Source organism: Dipodomys merriami, unplaced genomic scaffold, assembly GCF_024711535.1.
Source record: "Dipodomys merriami isolate MVZ:Mamm:240054 unplaced genomic scaffold, mDipMer1.0.p SCAF_45, whole genome shotgun sequence".
Taxonomy (NCBI): domain Eukaryota; kingdom Metazoa; phylum Chordata; class Mammalia; order Rodentia; family Heteromyidae; genus Dipodomys; species Dipodomys merriami.
In genome coordinates this window covers 12,074,163-12,086,647 of record NW_027206013.1, presented here as the reverse complement: position 1 = coordinate 12,086,647, position 12,485 = coordinate 12,074,163, and the positions used below count along the sequence as shown (strand labels likewise).

Sequence of the window (12,485 nt, the reverse complement as noted above, 5' to 3'; positions counted from 1 at the left end):
TCTTCTTATCTTTTCATTTCCCAACCATGAAATAAGGGGTTTTGCTTACCATGAAGTACTGCCTTGCCACAGGCCCAAAGAAACAGGGCCAAGCATAATCATGAACTAAAGCCTGCACAACTATAGGCCAAAACAAACTTTTTCTCTTGTATGTTGGTGAGCTCATGTATTTGATAGAGTAATGGAAAGCTAACATAGAATCCAGCTCTATGATCTTCTGCTCTTATACAGTACACCAGCTCCTCTTGCAAATCAAAGCCTGTTTTTCTACCATGGAACTCAAAGAGCTCATTCAAGGCCTCCCAATCCTATGAGCTTACATCTGTTAACTAGCAAACGGAAGGACATTAGCATATTTGATAGCTACTTAGGGGTTAAATGGGCATGCTGAAACAATTGATGTATTGGAAAGTTTACATTGAGTGAATTAGAAGTAACACTGGATAATGCATCTATCTTGATCCTGGAGTCATTCATCACATTTCCATGCAGGAACTCTTACATGATTCAGGCAAATTCTCAGAATGATACTCAAGAGTCTCACTTACCGATGTACATATCCCATCTGATGAATGCTGTGAACCGCCAAAATCAGTTCAGCTAAGTAAAACTGAATCATATTTTCATCTAATTGGTCCTCATATCTATTCAAAAGTGACAGCAAGTCCCCTCCAGGCTGATATTCCATGACCTGCATAGAATGCCAAAGTGATTAATTTTTCACACACTCAAAAAATAAAAGCGGGGGAGGGGTAGAAGAATGTTTTAATTAGATCCTCAAATACCACCTGACATGTTATAATTACAGTCTCCAACAAGCAAGGAAGACGCATGAGACGTATTGTAAGACATAGGATGAGGTCCCTGCCCCACAAAAATTACATCTTTTACCCCAGGGAATCAATATAATGAAAGACAAAGCCCAGACACCATGCATGATATTTGCAAGGCAAGTTTGAAAAGGTAAATTAAATCCACCACTTCCTCCACCCACCCAAGGTGACACCCCAGACATTCCCCAGGTTTACATAGACAGCACAGATGTATGTTCCTTGGGAGGAAGGGGTGTGCGGGGAGGAGGGGGGAACAAAACTCTCTTACATCCCTTTTGTATTCTCCCCAGCACCCAGCAGAAACTGGGAGATGTGTAATAAGTATGATACAATCTTTTCCTTTCATTCAGGGTTGAAGGCAACAACAATCTCTATGAAAAATTTAACTATGAATATATATCCTTTGACCTAGTAATTCCACTCTAGTGATTTATGTCACAGGTGTTCACAATAGCTTACAGATAAATAAGCTAACAGATTCATCACAGCATGGTTTATAACAGGGAAAAATTAAATCTTGGTAATCCTCCAAATATCCTTCCTAAGAGACCAACTAAACTATGACAATGATGAAGTATGAGATGGATGTTAAAAAACAAATGGCAATAGATAAGCATCCAGTTGCAGTTTTCCGCATGTAGATATCCAATTTTCTTGTGACCATTTGTCTTTCTTCCAGCTTATGGTTTCGGTTCCCTCATTGAATATTGGATGGCTATAGGTCTATTTCTAGGTCTTCTGCGGCACTGGTCCTCAGGCCTGTTTTTGTGCCAGTACCAAGCTGTTTTCATTACTATAGCTCTGTAATAGAGTTTGAAGTTTGATACTGTTATACTTCCAGCACTACTTTTTCTGGTCAAGGTTGCTTTCTCCATTTGGGGCCTTCTGTGGTTTCCTAAGTATTTTTGATTGTTTTCTCTACCTCAGTGAAGAATGATGTTAGGATTTTGATGAGTATTGCATCGAAATTGTAGATTGCTTTGGGCAGTATTGCCATTTTCACAATAATAATTAGACTAATCCAGGAGCATGGAAGGTCTTTCCACTTCTTTGTGTCTTCTTCTATTTCCTTCTTTAAATTTTTGTTGTTTTCACTGTAGAAGAATTTCACTTCCTTGGCAGTTTGAAACTATTGCAAATGGAGTGGCTTTACTTATTTCCGTCTCAATCTTCTCATTGTTGGCAAACAGAAAAAGCCACCTATTTTGTGTGTTGATCTTATACCTTATTACTTTACCAGAGTTATGGAGGGGGTTTGTTCCAGTCCTGGGTTTGAACTCAAGGCCTGTGGCACTGTCCCTGAGCTTTTGGGCTCCAGGCTAGTGCTCTACTACTTGAGTCACAGCTCCACTAATGGCATTTTTGGGGTAGTTTATTAGAGATAAGAGTCTCCTGGGGGGCTGGGAAGGTGGCTCAGTGGTAGAGTGCTTGCCTTGCATGCATGAGGCCCTGGGTTCGATTCCTCAGCACCACATAAGCAAAGAAAAAAGAAAAAAAAAGCTGGAAGTGGTGCTGTGGCTCAAGTGGTAGAGTGCTAGCTTTGAGCTGAAGAGCTGAGGGACAGCACCCAGGCCCCACGACAGGACCCAAAAAAAAAGAGTCTCATGGACTTTCCTGCCCCAGCTGATTTCAAACATCAATCCTGAGAGCTTGGCCTTCTGAGGAGCTAGGATACAGGTGTGAGCCACCAGTGCCCTGCTTTTTATCTAAGTTTTTAATCAGCTCTAGTAGCTTGAGAAAGGGGTCTATAGGATTCTTTAAATATAGGATAATGTCATCTGCTAAAAGGGATAGTTTTACGTTTTCCTTCCCTATTTGGATCCCCTTTACGACTTTCTCTTGCTTTATTATTCTTGCTAGGAAACAATTCCACTCCTGGGCATTCATCCAAAAGATGACAATCCAAGAAAGCTACCAGCACAACTATGTTCATTGAGGCACTATTCACCATAGTCAAGGTATGGAAACCAGCCCAGAAGCCCCTCAATGGACAAATGGATCAAGAAAATGTAGTACATATACACAATGGAATTTTACTCATCCATTAGAAAGAACAATATTGCATCATTCGCAAAGAAATGGTAAGAACTGAAAAAAAAAGGAAAGTGACGTTAAGTTAGGCCCAGAGAAACAAAGGTTGCATTTTTAACCCTCATTGGGAAGGAGGCCAGAATTACTTTATAAACACATAAGTAAATATATTAGGGGGTAGGTAAGTAGACACAAATGTATTAACCGAAATATGGTAGATTCAAAAGAAAACTCAAATACTGTAATTCCTTAGAAAGGCAAAGAAAGAATTTAACAAAATAAACACCAGGAAACTCGTACTTGAAAGAATGGAATGGAGTCAAGGGGAGAGGGCTAGATGAATGAAGAGGAGAAGGGGAGAAAAAGCAGTCAAGAATTCAATGTATAGGGCTGGGAAGGTGGCTCAGTGGTAGAGTGCTTGCCTTGCATGCCTGAGGCCCTGGGTTCGATTCCTCAGTACCACATGAGCAAAAAGAAAAAAGCTGGAAGTGGCTCTGTGGCTCACGTGGTAGAGTGCTAGCCTTGAGCTGAAGAGCTGAGGGACAGCGCCCAGGCCCAGAGTTCAGGCCCCACGACCGGACCCAAAAAAAAAAAAAAAGAATTCAATGTATATTGAACTGACACTGATCAAGATACATTGTATACATAAACTGCTTTAATGCAAAAATAATTCAATACAAAATTAAGAAAAGGGAAGGAATAGGTAGGTAGGAAGGGATAGCTGAGAATGGTGAAAGGAATGACAACACTGTATTCATAAACCACTTTGTTAAGTGGCAACTCCTTTGTTCAACTTTTTAAAGATAATTAAAAATAAAAATACAAACAAATGGATTCCACCTGTTCAAACTACCATGGAAAGCTGTCCATAATATAAAGTGGTGTCCTGTAAAATATAACCTCCCTTTTGTGAGAAAAAATAATTTTTATTTATGAGTATATGTAGGGGGAAAAATAGAAGAAGTATATGAAGTCTCAGGTAAAATGATTAACTTGGTCACATCTGTAATCATAGCTACTTGGAAGGCTGAGAGTGGGAGGATTCCCACTCAAGGCCAGTCCAGGCAGAAAAGTTACAAGACAATTTCTCATCAGAGAGCCAGACACAGTGGTGCACACCTGTTACCCTATATACAAAAGAACACCTAAAATAGATGGAACTTGGCCTAGGCTCATACCTGAGCAAGAAGTAAGACCCTAGTTTAAAAATAACCAGCACAAAAAAGATGGAGGCAAGGCTCAGCAGTAGAGTGCCACCCTAGCAACTGTGAGGCCCTGAGTTCAAACACCAGTACAAAAAAAAAAAAAAAAAAAAAAATACCACCTCTACCCCAAAGAGCTGAAACCCTTCTTCTTGAGTCAACGCCCTACCTAGAGAGAGGCCAGTTAGCCTGAGTGGCTTCAGTTTCCCTCTGGTGACTTCACCACTCTTGCTTTGGGTTTTACCCTCTGCAAAATCAGGATTGGATTAATCCCCTTGCAGCATTGCATGAGGATACGGCCAGACAAGGATCTCAGAGGCCTCAACGCAATGCCTGGTACCCACAGGAGAGCCTCAGCGATCATTCCATCCCCATCTCCTCCTGTACTGAGTGGTCTCCCTGTGCCTAGAGAGACGCTGGGACCCTTCTGACCATTGCTGCAACTGTTAACCTTTAAGGCATTCTCTGTCCTTAGCTCTGATTTCCCATTTTATTGCCCATGCTACAAATGTCTTTTAAGCTGTCTCCAGTCTTTCTAGAAAAAAAGGTAAGACTCAAATATACTTCTTTAAAAAAAAAAAAAACTGCCACATATTATATTCCAGCAGTCAATGCTGCAATGTGAAGTCTTAATATTATACTCTCAACTCCTGTTTGCCTTTAGAAAAAAATTAGAAGAAAAAAACCAGGCACTGAGCATCTGCCCCAGGCTGGCCTAGTAGACACAGCAGGAAGTTTGGCTAGCACCAAATCAATCCTGAACCAAATTTCCCATCCTTCCCATGGACTACTTATAACCATGGAATCCACTCCATTCCATGACTTCTTACATTCTAAAGCCACTGGAAAAATTGCATTTGAAGAGTAATATCCATTTGCACTGCAAATTGCTAAAAACAAATTTTAGAACTAAGAAGAAGAGCAACACTCAGATGGTGCAGCACCTAAGAGGCATACTTTACTTCCCCCAAATTCCTGGCAGATGTATGCCACACACACCCCTTCTCTCAAAGAGAGCTTATGGAAGCCACCTGGCTGCCTATAGCTCACCCACTTCCCAACCTGGTTCTCCGCAGGCCCTGAGTATGTGGGTGAATGCTAATTTGTACGTCTGCTTTAAATATATTGCCATTAAAAAGGGCTTTAAACATCAAAAGAAATTCACCGATAATAACAGGCATATTCATACTTTTAGAACTCAAATGTCTCAAAGTAAGGACAATGCATATTTATGACAACACAAGGCAGTTATAAATTTCCTACAGCTCTATTAAAGATGTGAAAAGCAAATCAGCTTGTCAGTCTGAGGTTCAAAAACCAAAAATACAGCATTCACTGGCAACTCTTAAGACCACTACTTGGTACCTCGTGTCCACCTAGCCCTTATGCTCCAAACATGAAAAGCATCTCTTACAGAAGCATCTCTTACAAAAGATATGTATTCTTCACTCCCACTCAGAAGAGACCCACCCAAACTACATTAGTCTTTTCTATCTGGGTCAAACATCTTCCCACATCTTCACAAACCAAGACAAAATGATAAGAGCTGCTAGCCAAAAGTAGACAAAGCTAAATGACAAATGCCTAAACCAACTGCATTCTTACCAGAACACCCAGTTAAACATAATTCCATACAAGAAGTCCAACTGTGCACCCTAGGTGAACCGATTCTGGACACTATGGCTATCCCTGGATGGTATCCACATTCCAAAACTATACTACCATGGGGAGGTGGGGAAGGGAAGGGGTAGTAGGAGAGAAACAAAGGAGGGGATAACAATGCTCCACAAGAAATGTACTCATTACCTTACTCATGTAACTGTAACACCTCTATACAGCATCCTTACAATAAAATAAAATTAAAAATAAAAACTCTATTACCATGTATATTGCTCATTGTGGTATACACAAAGCCCAGAGGGAAGGCAGCCATAGGAAGTCAATCCAGGCTATGGAGCTACAAAGTAGAAGCCAGACACCAGTGGCTCACACTTGTAATCCTTGCTACTCAGGAAACTGAGAGCAGGAGGATTGCAGCTCAAGATCAAGCCAGGAAAAAAAAAAAAGTTCACAAGACCCAGGCTTGGTGCAGTGACAGCAAGTTACTTGGAAAATATAAACAGGAGAATCACACTCTAGATCAAAAAAAAACCAAAAACAAAAATGAAAGCAAAAAGGGTTGGAGGTGTGGCTCAAGTGGCACATGACATGCCTAGCAAGCATGAGGCCCTGGATTCTAATCCCCAGAATCCACCCATCCCCCCCAAAATGACAAACTAAAATTCTGTAAGTCTTTCTACCAGATGACTCACTATAAACCAAAGACAAAGGTCATCAGGACTTGACCTAATGAAAGACAAAGTTACCACTCAGGTATGCCAGTCAGTCCACACACAGATCTGGTTTTGTCTAAAACTGGTTTTGTCTAAAAAAAATTCTGTCTCGGACCTTTATTACTCAAGATAAAGATACCCAGTGAGACACTGATCCCTTCTCCTCACCCCCCCCCCAAAAAATGTGGCTTCAAATGCAAGAGGAGAGTTAAGTCATCTAAAGCAGGGTTTCCCAGGCCTGCCTACCCACCAGGACAGAAGTGCTTTTAAAAAAAATCAGGCGCACTCAGCCAGGCATGGTGGTACAAGCACATAATCCCAGCTACTCAGGAGGCAGAGGCAGGAGGACAATGGGTTGAGGCCATTCTTGGCAAAGTTAGCCATGAGATCCTTTCCCAAAAATAAAATAGAAACCAAACAGACTCAAGATGTAGCTCAGTGGTAAAGTGTTTGCCTAGCATGTGCAAGGATCTGGGCTCAGTCTCTAGCACTACAGGGAGGGGCAGGAAGAAAAAACACCCAAATAAACAGCAGAGTGTCCACTAAATACCAGAAAATAGCAATGAATAAGTAAGACAAAACACCTTGACCTCATCAAGCTGGCATTCTAGAAAAGGAAAATAATAAAAATATAATATTAATAATAAGAAGAATAAGGGTTAAAAAGACTATAATATATCTCCTTCCCATTCCAACTCCTTAGTGAGCTTATCAAAAATATATATTCAGGAAACTAAGTGACTCCCCAGACTTTGTGGCAAGGATCCATGGATAAAGTCCAGAAATGTTTTTTTGTTGTTGTTTTTTGAGAGTCTCCCTCCGTAACCCAAGATGTCCTCAATCTCCTAATCTTCCTGCTCTTTCCAAGGGCTAAGATTACAGGCCAGCATTACCATGCCCAGCTTTGGAATCTGCATTTTTTTTTTAAAGGAGCCGCTGGGGCAGTTCTGATGTGGTTAGCCCACTGCTGGGGGAGAAGGGGGAGATGCCTCCAATCCCATCATCTCAGCAGAGCCCTTGAATGGACCTTATCTTGAATGTAACCATTACTTCTGCTTCTTTTTTTTTTTTGGTCAATAACTACCTGGAGCCTTTCTGAATATGGAGACAAGATCACTGACAACAAAGAACTACAGGTCCATGAGCACTGAAGCTGTGATCTTCCACCCTTGTAAGGACTGCAGGCATCTGCTACACGCAGTGAACAGCTTTGGGTCACATAAATGGGGATCACCAAGGCACAATAATCAAAAGCAGGGGAGATGGAATCAGGGAGGGAAGAGCCCGTCAGTGAAACACTCCTAAACTAGATAGCCACCCTGCCGACCACTGAGAAAGCGTATCAGCTGACAGGCAAGCCTGGCTTGGAGCTATAATGGACTTGCTCTTTTAATGTAAAGACTTTGGGGCCAACAGAGACAGACCCTTCTGAGGGCAGCAGCTGCAGATGCTAATTAAAGGGCGAATCTTACATGTGTTCAGTTTGGAAAGAGAGGACGTTTCTCTGTTGGGGTTTGCAGCTATCCTCTAGGTACTGTAATGGCAATTTCCATTCATTGTGCTGAATTTAAAATGAAGGGCAAATGTGCACATGGCAATGAGCATATGGGAATGCAAGTATTTAATGGTTCTTCAGAATTTCTGTGCTCTGAATGTGTCATGTGTTGTCCAACACATGTAGAATTATGGTATTTGCAAGTGGGGCCTGTGGGAGGTTATTAGAGTCAGATGAGGTCAGGTGGATGGGGATCCAGAATGGTATTAGGGGCTTTACAGGAAGGGGACCAGAAACCAGGCTCATATGCTTGCTCTGTCTCGGCCACCACATGACATTCCTTTGCCATGTCCCGTTGCGGCACAAGGCCCTCACTAGATGCTGAGCAGGTCCTGGTGCCACTTTCATGGACTTCCCAGCATGGCAAGGCTAAGCTACTTCTATTCTTTGTAAGTTCTCCTGTCTTAGGGTATGTTTGTTATAGCACCAGAAGCTGACTATTTCCAATTTCCCCAGGGAATTGTTATTGGCATTCTGTGCTAGTCCCCCCTTAGAAGTGTCACCTTGAAAATGCTGGCCCTTTCAGCATGACTGAAAGCACCATGAGAGCATCGGTATCTGCTCTGCCCAATGCTCCTGTCCTTTGGTATAGAGGAAGAAGAAGGGATCCTCTGAGCCTGATAGAGACCCTATATTATTCTTCATGAAGGGCAAGGTGACCTTGAGAGACACAGAAGGCCCTTTATCTCTGAAAATAGGAATTCCAGCTTGATTCATCTATCTATTCAAAAAATTGTGAATGAATACTGAATCTCACAGGATCTTGGCAAGAAACAGACGGCACATTCAAACTAGGTAGCTGAGGGCATTAGTTTAATGAAGAGACTATTTACAAAGGTGAGGGTTAGTTTAAAGGAAAGAAACAGGGGGGTCTGGGCCTCAAAAAACAAGGAATGGGATTTCAGACATACACCTAAACGATTATTGATGGGACAAAAGGAGGAAGCATTAGCCAGAAACTAGAACTGCAGCTATAAAGCAATTTGTGTAAAAGTGAGGTCCCCGCCTCCCCCAACACACACACACACACACACACACACACACACACACACACACACACACACACACACACACACACACACACACACACACACACACACACACACACACACACACACACACACACACACACCAGCAGCAGCATCACCAGGAACTTTGGAAATGCAAACTAGGAGGCACCACCCCCAGACCTGCTGGGTCAGAAAGACTGAGGGTAGGATCAGACAACCTGAGACAATGTGATTGAATTGTGGCTCCTAAAATGGCAAAACTATAAATGCAGTCACTTGAAATAACACAAAATAACTACTTCCAAGGCACAGAAAATGCAAAGAACCCCCCAAGGCAAAAACAAACTCAGCAACTGAATTGGGGTCAAGAAGAGGGATTAATATCTCATTCACCAATGAGAAAATTGAAACTGAAAAGGCCAATGACTCTGGAGAGAGAGAGACCAAACAAGAAACAGCAATCAAACAAGAATGATATTCTAAATAACAGTTCCTTTCTGATGGGCAGCTGGCTTCTAAAACCCTGGCTTCTGAAGCAACAACACGTGAACGCACGCCTGGTGCTTTTTCAGACATGCCTCAAAATTCAGATAATCTCAGCCAAGAGATCAAAACAGCACATGTCTCGTTGTCAAAACGATCATAAGCTGCTACACTTCACTAGTGTAAATAATGAGTTACATTCACTAACTCTTAGCTCATAATGATAACACAGGCTGGTATTCACAAAGGCCCTGGGGTCAGTGCCTAGCCACAGCCTGTGTCCAGCCTGTTTCTATATAGGAAGAAAACTGCATACAACTATATAGGTATAGGTTGAAAGAAAGAGAAAAAAATTTTTTAATGAAATCTAAACCAGGCACTGGTAGCTTACACCTGTAATCTTAGCTACACAGGAGGCTGAGATCTGAGGAGTGTGGTTCAAAGCCAGCTCTGGCAGGAAAGTCCATGAGACTCTTATCTCCAATTAACCACCAGAAAACTGGAAGTGGCGCTGTGACTCAAAGTGAAAGATAGAAAGAAGAAAGCTAATTTAAACAGCATATCAAAATAGAGCATACCTCTGTGTGTATCCATGAAGGGTTTTCAGAGACAACTGAATAAGGGGAAGACCTGCATGGAACATGTGCAGCATCCTTATCATCTAGGCTCTCAGATGAAATCAGAAGGGAAAAGGGAACCAGGAGCTGGTATGCCTATAATCTTAGCTATTCAGGATACTGAGCTATGAGGATCTTGGTTTGGAGCCAGCCCAGAAACAAAAATTCCCAAGACTCTTATCTCCAATTAACCAGCCAAAAGCTGGAAGTGCCATAAGCTGGAAGTAGATAGAGGCCATGTCTCAAGAAGTAGTGCATCATGAGTAGAAAAACCACCACAAAAAAAAAAACAAGAGTATGACAGCTTCTCAGCTCAAGTCCCAGTAACAGCAAAATATGAGGGGGATGGAAGGGAAAAGAATGCCTAAAAACACATGCTTGCTTGCTTTCTGCTTCCTGGTCATCACCATTATGTGAGCTGCCCTGCTCTGCTATCCCCTCCCTACCATGATGGTCTGAAACTGGCACAAGAGAAATCCTTCCTCCTTTAAAATGTTACTCTCTCTTTGTGGGGGAGAACAATGGAAGAAAGGGGCAATCAAGATTTGCTAGATGTACTATATTCAAACCAATATATTGAGAAGAAACTGCTTAGTACAATTACTAGAAGAAAATTTTAAGTTTTGAATAAATAAATAGTTCCTCTCCAGTATTTGTCACAGCAATGAAAAAACTAACACACAAATAAGAGGAAATTCAGCCAAGCATAGGCTACACAGCTAGAGAATGTATGTCCAAGTCTCCCAAACAGACAGATACAGTCATGGGACTAAGTCCTAGCCAACACAACACAGGAGGAAATGATGGGTCCAGCTTGCAGGTCATTCTGTGTAGGCAGGACTTTGCTTGCTCTGAATTTTTGCTTTTTTTTTTTTCCTCTTACCTATCAGTTGGAACAAAGACCCAAAATGGCCCTGTAACAACCACATGAAAGAGGGCAGTATCCTAGATTGAGGAGCCACCAGACAGAAAGAACCTGAGCTCCTGAATTATCACATATAACTGAGCTGCTCTACCAACTTTAAGCATCTAAGCCTACAGCACAACTAATACCATTCTATATGTGATTGTAGGGGGAGGATGAACAAGAAAAGACAATGCAAGGAAGAAAGAATGGATAGACAGATAAACACATACATACATAGAAATAGAGATATAAGTAGGTAGATACATATGTTCATACATTCGTACACACACAGAAATAGATACATAGGTAGAGAGAGAGAGAGAGACAGAGAAACAAAGAGACAGACAGGGAGGAAGTTCTTGGGGTCAATGACAAGCTGAGGGCTAGGACGGTCTGAAGAGCCCCTCAGCATGAAAATTACCAATACAAAGTATTTCCCAGAGAATTCAAATGCAATACTGCTACAAGTGGTGAATTGTAGAGCATTTTCTTTGTGAAGATCAGCTCCTTCACGGAAGGACACTGATGCAGGCATCTGTTCTATAGAAAGGAACAGATTTCTTCATGAACCAGAACAACAAAGTGCTGTTTTCGTGGGCCACCTGCCAGAATTAAGGACTAGCCTCGTTATATAGAACCAGATGTCACAATGGAATTTGCTACCATTTTCTGGTACATAGAAAATGACCGGCCACATTCTTTGCTACCTCTTAGTGCAAATGGGAACTTTCTAGCCACCAAACTTCAAAAGGACCCAAGTATACTTTCCTCAACACTACACTCCAATTTTTTTTTTTTTGAAACTCTTACTGGGTCTATCTTGAATTACATACTTTAGAGAGCAAAACTCCCCTGCTGCTAACATAATGTGATTTCTGCAACACAGTAAGTGAATTTGTATGTAAATCAGATTTCTATGAAGTTAATCATGCATTCCATCCAATAAATAGTTCTTAGGGGTTTACTTGGTAACGCTCCACCTGAAGCAAGAGAAACATAATTGCTCTCCTCAGGAAGGAAGAGACGGACACCCACTCATGTGAGGAGGAGTGCAGGTAGCTGTGAGCATTCAGCAGAAGGGCGTCCATCCCAGCCATCCCAGAGGTACAGGGCCAAGGAGGGTTTCCAGAAGTGACATCTAACCCAACCCCAGAAAGAGAAGCAGTAGTGAGTCAAGTAGACAGAGACGGAATAGACAACATGCAGGAAGATCAAAGACAAAGGACAGGATGGGCACAGAAAGAAAGAAATGGAAGCTGACAAGAGTCCTTGGAGACACAGGTGAGAAAGGCTTGTCAACCACATGACAAGGTTTGGACTTTCTCCAGAGAACATCAGAGAATCTTGAAGGGTTTTGACAGTGGGTTTTGAATCAGCTGTAGTATGTAAAATACCTTCAAGGTACAGGGAAAGATGGACAGCAGGGAGAACATTCCAGAGGCCATATAGAAAAGCAGGCAAAAGGAAACTGAGGCCAGGAATCACACAACAGAGAAAGGAATGGATGTAAGAAA

General features: G+C 41.9%; 1 protein-coding gene across 2 annotated transcripts in view; it reads right to left on the bottom strand.

Annotated features, from left to right (window-relative positions):
- The window catches only part of LOC138808475 (citron Rho-interacting kinase), a 168,209-nt gene that overhangs the window by 137,256 nt on the left and 18,468 nt on the right, over window positions 1–12,485 (bottom strand). For both annotated transcript variants that reach the window (XM_069994746.1, XM_069994747.1), the window contains exon 5: window positions 549–691. In XM_069994746.1, the coding sequence (XP_069850847.1) occupies window positions 549–691 (143 nt within the window). The remainder of the gene's footprint in view (window positions 1–548; window positions 692–12,485) is intronic.